General features: G+C 41.3%; 1 protein-coding gene across 1 annotated transcript; it reads right to left on the bottom strand.

Annotated features, from left to right (window-relative positions):
* Positions 1-6,596: 6,596 nt before the first annotated feature.
* MDH1 (malate dehydrogenase 1) lies at positions 6,597-12,703 on the bottom strand. The gene is made up of 8 exons (XM_017726747.1): positions 12,610-12,703; positions 12,216-12,312; positions 11,101-11,276; positions 9,639-9,761; positions 9,346-9,522; positions 8,118-8,231; positions 7,819-7,908; positions 6,597-7,454 (listed from the first exon to the last, which is right to left on the bottom strand). Exons 2-8 carry the CDS (start codon positions 12,277-12,279, stop codon positions 7,329-7,331), a joined length of 870 nt encoding a protein of 289 aa, XP_017582236.1. The 5' UTR covers positions 12,280-12,312; positions 12,610-12,703; the 3' UTR covers positions 6,597-7,328.
* Between the last annotated feature and the right edge of the window lie 5,258 nt (positions 12,704-17,961).

The raw sequence follows: 17,961 nt of genomic DNA, 5'->3' as shown, positions 1-17,961 counted from the left end.
CACACACACAAGGTTATTCTTATCACATTCTAAGATGGGGGAAAAAAAAAGAACAGACCTTTTATCTGGAGTAAATGAAAGAGGATCAATGCAAAAAGACACGATGCAAAAAGAAAAGGAAGGGTGCTACAACCAAAAATGGGGGGTGTCATTACAGATAAGTTGTTTGGACAGTACAGTGTTACCTACTGGAAAGGCGAAAAGTATCTTAAGACAAAGCTCATGAACTAACCAGGGGAAGATAAAAACTTGTCATGATGAAAAATACCAGGTGCTATCAATAGCATATAATGGACTGAAAAATACGTGGGAAAAGCAACATTGATTTTGTGTCTGGCCCCGCTTTTATCAAGGTCCATAACCAAACCCAGTCAAAATCAATAGCAAAAGTGGCTGGGAAACCACAGGGCAGGTTTGATCAGGTTGCATCTCTGTGGCTTTGATTTTCAGGTTTTGAGTCACTCAAACTGCATTTCTTGACCTTTTTCAGTTCGACATTCTTAAAAAATATATCCAGGAGTCCCTTTGTGCCGTGACAACCCAATGTTTGCCTTGCCAGTGAAATAAAAAAAAACAAACAAAAAACAAGACAAACATTGAGTAATCATTTATTTTTTTTTACAGCTCCTTTTTATTTAGTTGTTTGCCTGAGGATGTACGTGATTTGGGTTTTTGTACTCACTTCCCTGACCTTTCCCTCCTGCTTCCCAGCAGTGCTGCCACAATCTCAGGCAGAGGAGCACCACGTAGGAGCCACGTGAGTCAGGTCACAGATTATTTGCTCAGGTATCACTCCCTTTGCCAAGAGACATTTTACCCCTGGGTAGGTGTGGGCTTCATCACCTGCTCTGTGAACACACCATGAACCAGGTGACTCATGACATGAAAGAAGTGTTTGCAGTAAGAGTTGGGAACGTGGCAGCCCTTCTCTCATGGATGAAGTGTTTGGGGATTTTATGACTCGTACTTTTCACAGTAAGGAAAACTTTGCAGGCAATATTTCTGACCATTTTTTCCCCCTGTAGAATTCAAGCAGTTTTTCCATGATTATCTGTGTTGATGAATGTGTCAAGGGAGCACATCACTGGGAAGTTTCAAGAGGGGCAAGTGTCAACTCCCAGAGGTTTGGCAGTGTCACTGGTAGCCGGGCATTTGGAAGAGGAGCTGCAATAACCCCTTGGCTGTGGAGTACCTCCCCACAGCTGATATGGGACAGCAGTAAATTTGTGTGCCCCCTTCAGCTCCCTGTATTCCCTGTCAGCAATTTCCATGCCAAGAGCTAAGATAAGCCCACTTATCCTGTGGCCAAGGTCATTACCCGGGTTACAAGACCAGGTTGAAGGACCACAGACTTTGAGCAGAGGTTACTCTGAGCCATGTCTCAATGCAGGTAGCATTTGGAGAGACCTTCCAGTAGGTTTTTTTTTTTTTGTCTGTTTGACAGCCTTTCCTTCTGTTGACTCCTCTAGTCTGGAAGGGAAAACAATCAGTGCTGAAGAGCACCACCATCAGCCAAACCCTGTCTCCTGTTTTAGCCTAACAGCCTCATTCAATTAATAGCAGGAAGGGTGGCAGGCCCGATAGTCAAGTGTAAATGTAGAAACTCTGAGGCACTTTATTTTCCCCCCCACTCACCAAAAAGAAATGAAATCCCTGGGGTTTTATACCATAATCAAATGTTTCTCTGTGCACTAAAATGAAGCATGCCATTTCTGTGCTTGGGTGAAAAGAAAGGAAAGGCTGGTTTCACTGGTTGGGCTTTTGGTTTTGTCTACCAAACAGCTCAGAGCTTCACAAAGGGCTCTTGCTTCTGCTGTCCTCTCTGCCCGAGAGGATTTGGGCTGCTCAGAAAAAGGCACAAATTCTGCATATTTTGGGACGCAAAGGGAACTCCTACTAATCTCACCTTGTAGAAATAACCTTACAGCAGCAAGAACTGGTGCCCTCAAGACCCATTTGCTGTCATCTCCATAAGGAGTTAATTTGCCTTAATTAGCCCTAATTAGCCCTTTTGCTCTCTGGATGAAAAGACCAGGAACGAGGATGGACACTTTCTGTGTCAAAATGATCACTTTTGGGGAAGTTACTGTTTGGCCAAGAAGCATCATTTCTCTAGATCACTTCTGTGCCTCTGTCTGGCAAGCACACTGAGAACAGCAGAGCCGTGGGACCAGAGAAGGACAAGGAAAATGGAACATCTGCTTTCCTCTATACCTACATTGCACCTACTCCAGCTAGTGGTCCTAGGGAGACTGGGAAAGATTGAATCTTTTTCTCTCCAAACGGAAGGGGAGCACTGTTTCTAGCATAAGCCAAAAAACCACATTCACCACTAAAAATTAAAGAAAAAAAAAAAAAGGAAAAATAAAAAGAGTCAGAACTTCATGCCCAGCCCAGCAGAGATGTGTCTTCTACTGTGGCTTCCCTCCAAGTCGTCCCCAAGGCCGTGCAGCTGCCCTGTGGGGACACCTCGTGGCTCAAGTGGCACCTTTGGTTTGCCTTAAGGGATCACCTCTTCATTGCACCATGATCTGTGCAAAGTATTTTAGCTGCTAATGCGACAGCTGGGAGGAGAGACATGAAGTAAAATTTGGAGGTAGGAACTACAGGGGGCAGGTCTAGACCAACTCTTTTAGCGATTTTTTAGCATCTAGTGAAATTATAAGTGGCTGAGTTTCTTTCACCCTTTCAGATGCCCTTGACCAGCAGTGCTTGGCTGCTGTCCTCTCCTGCTGGCCACGAACGGCAGCCCAGCCCCACAGAGGGCAGGGGATGGAGGCACTGCGCAGGTGCTGCCAGGGGTTCACTCATGCGGATTTGGTTTGTGACGGCTGAGATCAAACACTTCACCAGATTTCGCTGTTACCAGCCTGGGCACTAACAAGAAATTTAATTTACCCCATGTCTAGTTTCAGAGTGATGCAGCCAGACAGGAGTATAGCATACAAGGAGCTGGTATTACTTATTTCTCTGTTTGTGCAACATGCAGAGGAATGGCCTGGCACTTGCCAAGAAAAGCCAACCTCATCTCCTTTGGCTTTGCAGAGAGAAATGGGAATGGCTGGTAACCCTGTTTGGCTCCTCCCTGCTCCAGATATTTTCATTCAGTGGTATCAACAAGCCCTAAACCCACAGAGGTGGCCTCTGGCTCATCTCCTTCATCTCTCCTCAGGAAAGCAGAGCTCCTGGTTCTCAGGAGAGGCAGATATTTATCATGCTCTGCTCTGCACCAGCACCAGACCACACCAAAGAGAAGTAGAGAAGTTACCAAACAATGTTTGAGTTTCTCGTGATGGTATTTCATAACAAGGATTTATGCTTTTCTCTTGAAAGCCCACAAAAGTAGCACAGCCATCTTCACCTGGATTTAGCTTCTCCAGTTAGAAGTTAATGGGTCAGGATTACTTGTCTTGTGGTTTGCTTGCTGATGAAGAGATGGCTGAGTTTCCTGCTCCACTTTCCTCTCAGGCCAGTGTCATCTTGGTGCATAGCCATCCCACCTTCTCCAAAGCACTTGCAAAGGAAACTCTGACCTTGCCCTGAACAGCATCCTCCAGCCAGGGCTTTCAACTCCATTTGCAAATATCTGCTGCAAGAAGCTGAGGGGAAAAGACAGGTCATCTGGCTGCTGTGGGCTCCTGCAGAGCCAACAGCAGAACTTGTTTTCTGAATTTATAACTTGACCTCAAGTGCGGTATCTGCTGGGGAATGGAAGAGAGGGAGGGGCACCAGCAAGGGTAGCACCAAGTGCATCCAAAGGTTATTCTCCTTGTCTTGGAGAAGTCACCTTTCATGTAGACATCTCAATGGCATGGAGACAGGTGTCCACACTGGTGGGAACGTGGGTATTTCACCAAAACCTTCCCTCTCCTGTCCAAGAGTTTCCTGAGCCCCCAGCCCCTTGCAGAATGGGACTTGTTTGCTTTCGCATGGACAGGTATTTATTCTCCAGGCTCACAGGTTGAGGGGAAAAGTTCTCCCAGTGTGACTCCCTCTCTGCTAGCTCCATCTGGAGGCTCGAAGAAAACTTGCATGGTAAAATTATTTTTATTTATATTTATTTATTTTACTATTTATTTAGGATTTAAGGTGGTCTTAGCATTGATGGTTAGCAGAGCTGAAAAAAGAAAGCATCTGTGCAATTAAGTTTTTACTAACAAATAATTAAAGATTCTGTAAAACCAAAAAAATTTCTGGCTAGAAGACTGCATCTCTAGCTGTTCACTTTTCTATTTACCTGCAGTTACAGTGTTTTATTTTAAGCAGCTGACTGCTCAGCCTCTGTTCTAATTCAGCAGCATTTATCATGCAGCTATGCAAAGCTGCCACTTAAAGAGCTGTTGGAATGGGTTTTTTTAAAAAACCCATGACATTCTAAACTTAAAATATCTGCTCTTTAAGCTGCAAATAGTTACATTTATGTAACTTCCTCTTTTATTATGTAACTTCCTCTTTTATTACTACTGAGGTATAGCTATCCTCTAGGACTTGCTATTTGGAATTCAAAATGTATCTATAAACATAAGAAAGACCCCAAACTACATGAAATGAGGTGGGTGGGGGGGGTGGAGGGGAAAGAGGGAAAAAAAGAAGTAATTCTAATAAACTTATCCAGGACATCTTTTCTCTGTTTTGCAAATCCAGTGCTCTGAAAGCACTTGCCTGAGAAGTTCTCTTGGCTTCCCTTGAGGAAAGTGAGATTCAAACCTATTGATTTGATATGATGTGATGCCTTATATCTCCAGCCAGGGGCAAAGCTCTGTGGTGAGCATCAGTACAATGTTGATTTAGATTCATTTGTTAGATCTGGAGTTTCCAGCTTCACCTGAGTTACTGTAAGAAATAGCAGGAACAGCTGTACTGGGAGAAGAATGATGATGCAAGACAAACTTGGAATCAGTTTTTTGTTAATTTTGGGAAAAGCTTTATTTCTTCTCCCTCTCAAAAGAATTCTTGCTGAGAATGGAAAGAAGCACAGAAAAATCAGATTAGCAGCCTGCCTTGTGCAGCTTTCAGGAGCATGAAAGGAGGATTTAGGATGCAGGGATTTGGCACTCTATGACCAATGCCAGCCAGGCTGAACACTTTCCAGCCTTCCCTGGGAGCCTTTCTGCTGACACACAGACTCAGTCAGGAGCCCTAATGTTCTCAGCTGGTCCATCTAGAAACCTTCCAGAAGTGGATCTGACAATTCCAGCCCTAATTTCCCCCAGGATTTGTTCCTCAAAGAATGCTTGAATGTGTGCACAGGATTTGCTGCTTGAAGCCCTAACTTTTGTTCGCTTGGAGAACTAATCAGCAAGTAAAGAATGGATGTGAAATCCCTCCCTGCACAGGAAGTCTTTATGTCCTGAAAATACCTCATCAGTAACTGGAGAGTAACTTCCAATACAAGGAATATCCACCACGTGGTAGTTTGTAAGTAGCAGGATGATAAAGCATTTGGACCATGAGCAGATGAGAGATTTCCTGTTGAACTGGTTCATGGAAGTGTGGAGGGAACAGAAACAGTGCTTAAGACAGCCTGGAGTTACATGTCAGTGCAACTGTTAACTTGGGTTCAGTCTATCAGGAGAGAGAGATACTCTTATTCAAGTACTGAGATTAACTATGCAATTGTTCTGATAGAACAGTTAGTTAGAAGTATTACTTTACAAGAAGTGAGTTGTCTCCTGCAGAAGGCTGCTTTAAAATAGACATCAAAAAACCCTGAAGAGCCAGATCTTCCAGATTTTCTTTCTTAAAGCTTATTCCCTATATGGTGATGCCACAGTAGGTATGGCACAAAGCACACTGCACACCAGCAGCATTTATCATCCCCTATTTATGTTTATCAGGCCTGGATGTGCACTTTTTCCTTTACTTAGCCTTTTCATACCAAGTAACAGTGTGCAGTGGAGCCATCTCCTGTAATGTTCACTGCAAAACACCTCAATTTAAAATAAGATGTAGCATGATAATTACTGCAATGAATTCCTTTGATCCCTGAGCTGATGTTGAAATGAGATTTTACTGACTTTGCATGGAACACCAGAAGGCAGTCAACACATCAGCAGCTTTCCTTCCCTCCCTCATTTCTGCAGAAGTGCCCAAACTGTCATGAAAAGACAGATGTATGAAATTTTCTCCTGATAACTAAACTCTAAGAGGCTCAGAGGAATGAGAAAAACAGGGAAAAAATACAACTGTGTATACTTCCTGTCTATTCCTAAGACTGCAGAAATGTGTAAATTCTTGCAACAGCTGCTTCATAAGCATTCACGGCATTCACTCACCGTGCCCTGTCCCAGCTGTCCTGTGCTGCAGCACATTCCATTTTCTGAAATGCTTCTCTCCCCTTTCACCTCTATGTATAATAAGTCTCTGCTGCATCATTGTCACTGTACTTAATAGGTACAGTAATATTCTGAGAGCAGACTTATTTTTATGAATAAGCCTACTGATGTTTGCTGATTTATTTTATATTCTGGTTGGTAAATCCTCAAAGAAACCATTCAATTTGCTTATAATTCAGTTTAACCTTTCCTTTTCTGGTCAAAGAAGTTCTGTTTTTAATGAAAACAAACCAAAAAAGAAAGATGAGATGACTCCAGATATGACAGACCAAGATTTACTTTAGTACAAGGCAGTTCTATTAGAACAGGACAGACAATAACTCGGACAAAGGGAAATGCTAGTCATCATGAAAGCTTCTTAAAACTAGTTTCCCTCAGTTTCCTAAAATAGGCTTTCAGGGTTTTTTTTATCTTGTACTATCAAACTGCGTTAGTTACATAACTAAAACAAGCAAATAAAGCGCAACAGACTACTATTAGCCAGTATCTGATTAAGCAACTTTTAATATTTTAACATTGTAAGCATAGCCAGAGTGAAGTGTATATACTTGAAGTCTGTCCAGTGATAGACTTGAGTCACTGAACTACTGGTGCAAGGAGAATTACTGGCATTCTAACTTCATTTTCAGTTAAGACAGAGGATGCTGAAGTAATCACGGACTAGGACGCATTCCAGTAGTGCCAAATTCTAATCAAAACTCAGATTGTGCGTTGGTAGCCAAGGCTGAGGCAAACAATTATCCTGTACCATACACAGAAAGCAACTAGCATTGAACAGACAAAAAGTTTGGTCAACAAACTAGTTTTACTTCTTTAATAACATTTTGCTAATAACTCAAGAGGCACAACAGTACCAGTAAGCATATGAATTTTAAAATGCACAATGGCCACTGACAGTTGACTTGGATACAGTAATAGTGTTTGGTAGCAGACCTACAGACGGCTTTTCGATTCTTCCACTCTTAAATGATTTTGTATTTCCTCCTGACCTAGTCATGCACTGGAGAGGAATTCCACAGCAGTCTCCTTCTCTTCAGCTAATTCCTTAGCAGTAAGATCCATCTTCTCACGAGAAAAGTCATTAATAGGAAGACCCTCAACAAACTTCCAGGTCTTGTCCTGAGTGAAAACAAACAAATAAAAAGCCCTCCATGTAAGAACAGGCTCCATTCAGTCTGCATGAAAGAAACTTCGTGGCACAAGAACAAAGCTTATGGTCCTAAGAACCACATCAGGCAGCAGTTAATTTTATTTCAGATAAAGAATGCAACCAGCACCAGCTAGTCATGTCAGATTCTACTTGTCTACCAGCACTTAGCTGACACTCAAGTTAGCTTAACTTGGTTAATAAGAATCCTCTCTGTGAAAGACTGCTAAACCCTCACATCCCAGCAACTGCAGTCCCACACTGCTGTTAACAAGCTCCCATGACAGTTTAATAGGTCTTGCAGAAGATACATGGATTTAAATTCAGCCTAGTTACCTTGATCACAACAGGGAATGAATATAGCAAGTCTTCAGGAACACCGTAAGAATTGCCATCAGAAATGACTCCCATAGAAACAAATTCCCCCTGAAACCAGAAAAGAGACAGATACATTTTCATTGCTAGAAGCAAGCAAAATTTTCATCATTTTCAATATCCTTTATCTCCTATGACACAACTTACTCAGAAGAGGACAAGATTCTTTCCCCTGAACACACATACACTCAAGGTCAGCGAGGTGGGCACACAATCAAAGCATTAGGCAAACAAGCACTTACTCAAGAGCCACAGCTTACCGCAGGAGTGCCAAACCAGATGTCCCTCACATGATCACAGATAGCTTTGGCAGCTGACATAGCACTGGACAGCTTCCTGGCCTTAATAACAGCTGCTCCACGTTGCTGAACGGTCTGCAATTAAGAAAAAAACCAACCATAACTAAATTGTAAAGCAGCAAATCATGGCTTGGTCTACAGGCTGTTAGTAAATACCATCAAGAAAGACCATTGTATGTAATTATTTAATTTTATCAGTGAAGATGCAGCTCTTTCACTAAACAAACATGGCATACAATTCAGAAATACAATCTAGAAGAGTTTTGCCAACACAAGAATGTAACAGGATGTTTCAGAGGCTCATTCCTTAGCTTTACAGCTAGCTGACTTCCCTCATACCAACCAGATGTCTCAAGCTTTTCCCACCAGGAGATTTTGTGCATGTCAACAGTAACAGATGTCTTGAGCAACACAGTCAATTAAGGTCTTGTACTGAATACCAATGTGAAACACTTGGTGGTCTCAATCCTACAATACTTAATGCATACAATTCATTTAAATCCTGAAGAGTTGAATCTACCTCACCATACTCAAATTAATAGTTTTTAATTTTAATAGTTTTGGTAAAGCTTTATTCATCTAGGGCTTTAGTAACCCATTTCCCTCCATATTCCGCTTAGGTAGCCTGTGCTCTCGATCTATTAATACCACTACTTTGTTTTACTAACCTACATTATTATTTATTACCACCCTAAGACATTTGCAGGCATTTGCTAGATTCAGATTCCTTTTAAGAAATGATGCTGATGATGCCACAGATTAAGAATTGGAAAGTGTGTGTGTGTGTGTGTGTGCACATGCATGAGCAGAGAAAGAGTTGCTGGCCTTTTCTGGTGGGTGGGAAACAGCAAATGGATCATCCCACTTCATCTACAAAACTACCCCAAAAAGTCACGACAGTGAAATGGCAATGGTGCTTCTGTGTCACACAAGTTTCACCAGAGCTGTGATCAAAACTCTTTGCTGAATCATTTTAGCATTCCAACTGGATTTTTCTAGCAGGGTTTACATAGGCTTTCCTGCCTTGAATTTTACAACAGCAAATAACTGATAGCAACAAGATACCTGAAGATAGCTTATTCTAGTGAGAGAAAAGAGCTGCTTCACTAAGTCAATCAGTTACACTGTGAGCTTAGGAGAAATCAGACGGACAGAATGACCATTAAAAAAAAAAAAAGAGGTATCTTACCAGGATAAAGTCTCCCTTCAGCCAGCTGTCATCTTTTATAGCTTCATAAACTCCAACTTCCTTTCCTTTCACATTTACCTTCGCATGGTTAACATCTGGATATTGAGTGGAGGAGTGGTTGCCCCAGATGATTACATTCTTCACATCATTAGCAGTCACACCAAGTTTCAGAGCAATCTAATTGGAAATTAAAGATGTCCATTGCATTGACTTCAGCTTCTCAATTCACAGGCTTCTTTGAAAGCATTGCTCTGTTTGTATTTAGCAGAGATAACAGAATAGGCCCTTTTTACCTGAGATTTGGCTCTGTTGTGATCCAAACGAGTTAAGCAGCTGAAATTTTCCTTTGGTATGGATGGGGCTGACTTTGATGCAATCAGGCAGTTAGTATTTGCTGGATTCCCAACAACCACAACCTAAAAATGAAAAAACGAAAGATGAAGTAGGTATTGCTGCAAAACAACTCCCTCCAGTGAAATACATTGCTTGGCCTTCAAAGAAGCTATATAAAAGTAAAGTTTTCTAATCTCTTGGTTGTCTTCAACAAGATTGTTTTCTTAGTGCATCAGTCATAGTCACCCAATTTTCTGTAACTGCACAGAAAAATATTTTCCAGGTAGGTATTTTCTTTAACTTGACATCCAATGTGAAAGGGAACCAGACTTCTAGGGAGATCTACTGTACACTGATCTACAGCCTGGCTTCAAACCTCATGCTACCAGATACAGGGAAAGACAGACATGTGCACACTTTTCACCAACCACTTTTAAACACTTTCTGGACTGGCTGCCACTGCTTTATATAATTGCTTCATAATTAAGAATGCCAGAACAGTTACTTATCTTGATGTTCATAGGCAGTTAGAAGTAAAATACTGCCTCAACTCAGATCAATTTATTACTATGCAAAACTGATTTTTATTCATCCTTCATGTGTGCCTCCAATGCCTTATGTCAAGCTCCATATACTCTAAATCACACAAGCTGATCTGCAAACCTCTCTTTGTATTTCCCCTTTTGAAAGTGAGTTCAGTAAATTTTCCACTACTCTGCAATAGTTATACTGAAAGTTTTTATTCCAACTGTAAAGAAGCAAACACATCTTCAGAAGCAGTAGGAAGTTCATCAGCAGAGGAAGCAGACATTAAAAAGTCAGTTACAAAGCACAGTCGGAGTCTGGGTCTGAGATTAAGAGCAGTGGGAGAGCAGCCACATGATCCCATTAACTGTGCTGAAGGAATCTGAGAGAGCACAATTAAAATCTTCCAATGCTCCAAAGAATAAGATGCAAACAACCTAAATAAAGCTGATTTTTGTGCAATTGTAATTCCATATTGATACTGAAGTTAAGGGTCATTATGGTAAAGGACACAGATGGATATGAAGTAGGCAGCTGCATGTAGATAATTCAGTTCTCCCAGAGAAGAGAGGTAATGACCAAAAGACTGCTTTTTTTTTTAAATACAGTTTTATGGGGTTGTTTTTCAAGTTGGAGGCTCAGCAGTTCAGGGTATGTGTGGAATACAGCAATACAATGTAAGACCCACCTTTTTCACCATAGAAATTAATGACTAAATCAATCCACCTATTTAACATTCTGTTTCTTATCTAGCCTTGACTGTGGTCTATTTTCCAGGGCATAAGGAAAGGAAAGCTTGCACTGAACAGGCTCCTGCTTGTGCAATATTCTTATACAAAGCATCCAAATCTCTACATAACAGAGAATTAATGTTTTAAATTCAGTTCCTATATTCACCTTGACAGTCTTTTTGGCATACTTGTCCAAGGCTGCACCCTGAGACTTGAAAATTTTCACATTTGCTTTGAGTAAATCCTTCCTCTCCATGCCCTCTCTCCTTGGCATGGAGCCAACCAGAATTGCTATGTCAAGATCTTTGAATGCAACTTCCTCCTTGTCTGTTGGAATGACCTCTAAAAAAAAAAAGGAAAGGGGGAAAATAACTCAGCAAGATAAATATTCATGGCGTAGTGTTAACGGGAATATTCTTTTGTCCATAAATAGTATATAATCTAATCTGACAATAGCACCACCTTCCCCTTCCAAAACCACCAAGTATAGTCATTTGGCCCTACCTCCACAGATTAACTACTTGCCAGTAAATGGGCTTTACATACAAATATTTATCTAAAGTGGAAAACACAGGAGAAATCTATGAAAAAGATACATTTCATGTGCCTCTATCCAAAAATGTATATATAAGTACATATGCTTTTCTTCACTTTTACAATAAAATTTCAGTGGCAAGTACCAACACAATTTAAGTTTTCCTGCCCCTTTCACAATTCAAAGCAAAGAAGGTTTGATTTGTACAAGAGCTGGTACCTACATACTTTTTTTGTCACGTGTTACAGTAATTACACTAACACCTACTTGCTCCCTTTCTTCTGCTTGTTTAAACTATCAGAACTCAGCTTGTTTACATGGCTTGAGGAGTGATTTTTTATTTTGTGTCCTTATACAGAAGATACTTGTAAGACTAAATTAGTTTATTTTTTTAAATTTAGCAATAAATATTATATATATATAAATAATATATTATTTATTTCACAGCTGGGCTAGAATACAATGCACATATGCACAAGTATCTGACAATTTCATGTCCAGGCTGAAACCCCAGGATTAGATGACATAAACCCAGGTATCTGCACTGGCAGTTCTGTTCAAAAAGCCTATACAATGTCATTCTTCCTAGCTTACAGGCTAAGTTAAATTGATTATATTCCACAAAATACAAAACCAAGGAAGGTTCATCCAAGATTTTCTTCTGCCTAACTTCCTGCCAGGGACTCATAAATGCAAGAATTGTACTGCAGCATCTTGTAGGTATGAGAAAAAATTGTTTTGGCCACCTCTGAGCAGCGGCAGAGCACAGTCCTGCAGCTCCATCACCACACCTTCCAATACCGTCATCATAGGGGTGATGTCCAGCAGCACAAGAATAAGAGGCTAGAAAGAAAGAAAAGGTTTAGTGCAAGCTGGGCACAATCTGCTTTGAAAATGAATTTGTCTTGTACTTGGCTGTTACCTCGTGCAAGATTTAAAACCCATTTGCAGAAAACAAACAACTTCAGCACAGCCACCAATTGAAAACTGGCGTAACAGAGCAGGACTCCCATTTTCCCCACTTAAAGAAGAAATTACTTGCATATTGGTAAACCATTCTGAGTGTCTATGAGGAAACTAGTGTCAGGCACTGCAGTTCTGACAGTCATTTATTCCCGTGCAATTCAGTGTGAGAGTTACCTGGTCTTTGCCGAAGACATCGCCCTTGGCAATGCTGTAGAGGAGGGAGTAAGCAATCTGCCCAGCAGCTCCAGTCACCAGCACTCTGACAGGTTCACCCTGCAGACAAGGAAATGACACAGCCTCATCCACAGCTCCACACCTCAGCCTCACACTTGTTAAAAATTAAGTTATTGCAGCAATAACGTTATGATTATTTAACCTGGATGAAAGCATGTGCCTAAAGGCGGATCAGCCCCAGCTCCTGGGATGACATTTCTGATTCTGCTAGAACCACCAGCAATTTCTCTGCTTGCTTTTACAGAAACAGACCAGAATTGCACAAACAACCTCAAGAATTGCTCCTGGAAAACTAGCAAAATGCCAGGAATAACAATGGATTTGAAAAACTTTGCATTCCCTTTAACAACATTGCCTTGTTAATGTAAGACAATACAGCATACACCCACCCATTCATACTTGAAATTTACTACAGAAATTTTATGAGATGTGACACTTGACTGGTTTTTAGATTCTTTCAATTTTGAGGGCTGTTCCTGTTAAGTATTTTGAACGCTTATTTGCAACCAAAGACTTATTAAATGCCAGAAACCAAAGAATCTAGTGGACTTAAAACTACTGCCTCACTAAACTGTTAGGCAGCAATTTAACTAATCCACAGACAAAAGCTACATTATGAACAAATACAGACACTACTATCTGTAATACAACTGCCTATTGTCAAACTGACCCAAAACTCCAAAAGACTAGGATAAGACTGCCAAAATGCTACTATATTGCAAATAAGAAGGGAAAAATTACTTGCCCCATAGCAAAACGCCACTTTGTTAAGCAGAATCAGGACTTGGAGAAATCCAGAGGTTATTCAACATTGCAAATTAAAGGCTGAAAGAGTTTGGCTTAGTCTGGAGAAGAGAAGGTTCCAGGGAGACCTTATGGTGGCTTTTCAGTACTCAAAGGGGACTTATAAAAAAGATTAGAGCAAACTTTTTAGGAGGGCCCATTATGAAGTGACAGGGGGCAATAGTTTGAAATTAAAAGAGGTCAGATTTAGATAAGAAAGAAATACTTTACAATGAGGGTGGTGAAACAGTGGCACAGATTATCCAGATTAAGTGGTGGTTGCCCCACCCCTGGAAACATTCAAGGTCAAGTTGGACAGGGCTCTGAACAACGTGGTCTTGTTGAAGATGTCCCTGCTAAATGCAGGGGGGTGGACCACTAACCTTTAAAAGCTTGTTCAAACCCAAAGCGTTCCATGATTCTATCAAAATGGAACACGCGCTAAAGGACATTCATAACTCAGTATTTTGTAAGCCTGTTATTTGTATTTCCCTTTTTCCCTAGAGGCAATAGGGCTGGGGCAGATTGCGCTAGGACAGGAACAAGCAGACTGACCAGCCTGCTGGAATGCCAGGCCCGCTTTTTCAGATAATTAAAAGATGATCATTTGAGATACAGACAAAACACCAGGCATAACTGAATGTGAAAGAAGTGATTTAATTGCATTCTGGGCTACATTATGAAAAGCCTAAGCTGCAGAGCAAAGACAGGCCTTGCACTCAGTGCTGGTGATGTTGCAGATGGAATACTGAGTCCAGTTCTGGCAACCTGAGTTCATGGTCTGCAAGATGAGGCTGAGGGTGCTAGACATAGACTGGAAAGGTAGAGGATAAGGGGGTATCTAACAGCAGCCCACTACACCTTCACAGAGTGTTACAAAAATAACATTGCACCCAACACCTCTCAGCAGTGGCAGAACGGGCTGCAACAGCTACAAATCAGGAGAAAAACTCTGGATTGTGTGGTACTGCTACAGCAGAACAGGGTACCCAGAGAGCCTGCATAACCTTCACTCCTGGCAGCTGTCGAGACCCAGACCAAAACACCTATGACTTGATCTATCAGTGGCAAAAGTCTTGCTGTCAGGCTGCACTGGACAACCTCCAGACATGGAGCAAGAAAGAGGGCAGACTCTATGACCTCTACAGATCCTTTCCAACCAGCATTCCTCTCACTGATATTTATAGGAAAACCATGTGGGACTCTGAGTGTATTCTCCCTGCAGAAGTGACCAGCCAAGCACAGCTGCACCACGCTAGTGTTAGATACTTAAAAAAATGCAGCCACTTACCCCATTTTATCACATAGTACATAACACCAGAGCATACATGAGGAAGTTAAACTACTGAACTTGCAGATTTAGACCTGGCCTTCATTACAGGAATGATCTTTTAAATATCTCGTTACATGATTGCCCGTTACACGGTGTTGAAGTGCATTATTTTCTTTTGAACTTGTCCTGCTATGAGTCACACCCCTCCAACTTCATCGAAACTCCACTATGAGGGGGAAGGAGAGCAGACAATCAATTCTTGCTGGTTTAAATCTCAAAACTAGTTCTGGTACTCTACTCTTGAGCAGGGAAATGTACCATAACATCTGAATGATGATGAGAAGCATGGATTAAGACGCGTATTAAATTTTAAAGCCAACTTTTCAGCATGTTTCTAAGAAGAATCTACATTTTATTTATATAAATGGAACAACACTCTTTTAAGGCAGCTAACCACACTGCTTAGTAAAATAAGTACTGGAAAGTTACAGGGCTGCAAAACCTTGGCCTTGCAAAATCCCCATCATATAAAAAGTGATCCCGTGCTAAGCTATTCCAGAACTCACACAAGTAGCAGGAGAACGCGTTTTCTTTATATTATAGGGGATCTGAAATCAATTGTGAATTGATTTCTGAATTTCCAGTGAACAGAAGAAAGATTTTAAAGGCTCTTTCTTCTAAAGTAGTGTCACAAAAGGGGGAAAGGAAAAGAGACTTTTTTTTCCATTCTGTGAACTTTGTAAGTCAGTCTGATTTAAACACAAAAAATGCCAACCTACCTACTAGCATTATGGTGAGTGTTCAGCATAACAACAGGAGACGGAGGGAGTAGAAGATAAAAAGGTAAGAGATAGGACTACTTATTATTTTTTTACTGAGACAAATTTAGCAAACAGCCTCTAAAAAAAACTCCAAACCTTCAATCATGACTCAGCTCCACCTTCTCAACATAATTATGTTTGCTTACCACCATCCTTCCTCTTGTCCCCCATTTGGGGCTGGAGGAGGAAAAAACATAAGCTAAAATAAAGTGAGGAGTGCTGCCTACTTGTTTTTCCTCTTCAAACCTTCAGTACATTGGATTCAGTACATTTCCCAGACCCTCTTAACCCTGCACCAGTTGTGAGCATTTAGCATCCAAGAAACTTTCATGTTCTCTCTTAAATCCAGTAGCTAGATTAACAAACCAAAAATGTTGTGCTTCTTACAAAATGTAGGTAACTCTCACCATAAAACCTTACATCTCATATTAAAATTGGTGTCACTGAGTGTCTGAGGCTACTTTTAGAGAAATGAGAAGCTCCCCAATAGAAGTTGTAGGTTCCGGACATTCATCTCCAGGCGCTTTAACCCGTGACTTGGCTCCTGCAAGTCCTTCATGCTGTGGCAACTACAGGGGTGACCTTTAATCACTCTCAGGTATACAGGAACTAGAGGACAAATTAAGCAACAACTAACTGAACTATTTTGTTCCAAAGCCTTCCCTACTCCACATTCAACCGATGTATAATTGAAGCACTTCAGGAAAATAAAAGAGTAGCAAAAGAAACGATGAGAAAAAAAAAAAGGATGAGGAAAAAAAAAAAAAAACATCAATCCCCAGGTATCCTTCTTCATCTAAGCCAGCAAATGTAGGATTTCTCCCCCTCCTAAACTATCACAGATAAAAGCAAAGCCTCCAATATCAAGTGAGGAAGTCGCGGTCTTAACACCCTCCGCACACACCCTGGTTTAAGAACTCAGTGCCTCAGTTATATCTGTGATTATAGCTGATAGCAGCAGACCTAAAATATTAGCGCCATACCCGCAAACAGCACTGCACTGCAAAACTGATTCAGGAGGTTACAAAGGTAAATAAAAGATAACTCACAACCTATCAAATGTTGTGACAGGAACATCGTGACTGCACAAGTGATAGACTTTGCATTGCTAATTACAGATATGAGAGACCGCTACAAAAATTATTGCTGATAAACTTGTCTATAAAATACTATCAGCTTAACATTATTTCTGAATATTATAGCCAACTAAGCTATCCCACCTTGTTTTACAAGAATGATTTAATCATTAAAATAAATTTTTATCTCTTCCAAAGTCTAGAGTCTGCCTAATAAACTTTCCCTTTGCTCTCCCTTCTTTAGAAGGGAGATATGGTGACAATAAACACGTTTGGAAATGTACTAGAAAGTATCAGCAAGGCAGCCGTGCACTTGAAGAACAGCACCAGTGCTGCGGTTCAGAGACCAAAGCAATTCCAAAGGTACTCCTTCCTTAAGAAATGACCTTGACACAGGTTCCCCTGAAAAACTTTTTCCATTTCATCGAGCTAATGGTGGTTGCATTGATAGACAGATGATTTTATTTCAGAAATTTAAAGCCTCTGCCCAACACCACATGCATAATTTGAACAGCAAAGGCAAGATAAAAACAGTGACATTCTGAAAAGTCTGGACATCAAAAGGAGTTATAACCAACAGCTATAACTCTGTGAAACCAGCCTATTAATGTCATCAATGTTTTGTGCTTTGAAAGCTCAAATACAAACTAAAACTTGCTGCCATGTTGTCACTCCCATAAATCCATATTTTAAATAGAAAGAGTGGAAAAGTAGGATAAAGTTTACAGATTTTGGTATTTTTTAGGGTACAGCTGAAATAAGCCACGTTTCAGAGCATGCAAGCATCCTTTCGGTAGCAAAATACTAAAAGCGAAGTTTTGAATAACAGGGTATTGAGTCCAGAAAAACACAGAGATATTTTCATGCCTAGAAAGGAAAGCAAGGTCTCCGTGCAGGTTTGTCTATCTATGTATACATCCTGCAGAAAAGCAAAGCACTGCAGTTCACCTGTGTAACCTCACGGCAGAACTACAAGGATTCCTTGACAATCTGGAGAGTCTGAACAAACAGCTGGATTTCCGACAGCAAGCAGGGATGAACCAATAAAGCCATTTCACAAGCACTTTCCCTTGAGCTAACACAGAAGCGCACCAAAACCTTTCACGCCTCATGAACGAAGGCGCTGGCAGCCCTCATCTCCCGAAGGCAATGCCGCCAACCGCGGCGCCGGGAAAAGGCGCGATTACCCCTCTGGAGTGCCAGCCCCAGGATAGGGAGGTTCACTGCGTTCCGACGGGGGCACATCCCGACCTCCCCCGCACGGCCCTGGGGAGAGGCAGAGCCGCCGCCAGGCCGGCACCGACCCCACGTCCCCGCCTGGAAGGTCACCGCGGCGAGG

This window comes from Corvus brachyrhynchos, unplaced genomic scaffold (assembly GCF_000691975.1).
Source record: "Corvus brachyrhynchos isolate BGI_N302 unplaced genomic scaffold, ASM69197v1 scaffold312, whole genome shotgun sequence".
NCBI classification, from domain to species: Eukaryota; Metazoa; Chordata; class Aves; order Passeriformes; family Corvidae; genus Corvus; species Corvus brachyrhynchos.
This window is presented reverse-complemented; position numbering and strand designations above follow the sequence as displayed.

Coding starts and splice junctions, on each gene's coding strand:
- MDH1 (XM_017726747.1), bottom strand. CDS start 12,279: ATGATGACGGTATTGGAAGGTGTGGTGATGGAGCTGCAGGACTGTGCT. Junction 7,909..8,117: donor TCTGGTTTGGCACTCCTGCG/GTAAGCTGTGGC, acceptor TTCTGGTTTCAG/GGGGAATTTGTTTCTATGGG. Junction 7,455..7,818: donor CATTCCCTGTTGTGATCAAG/GTAACTAGGCTG, acceptor GTTTTCACTCAG/GACAAGACCTGGAAGTTTGT.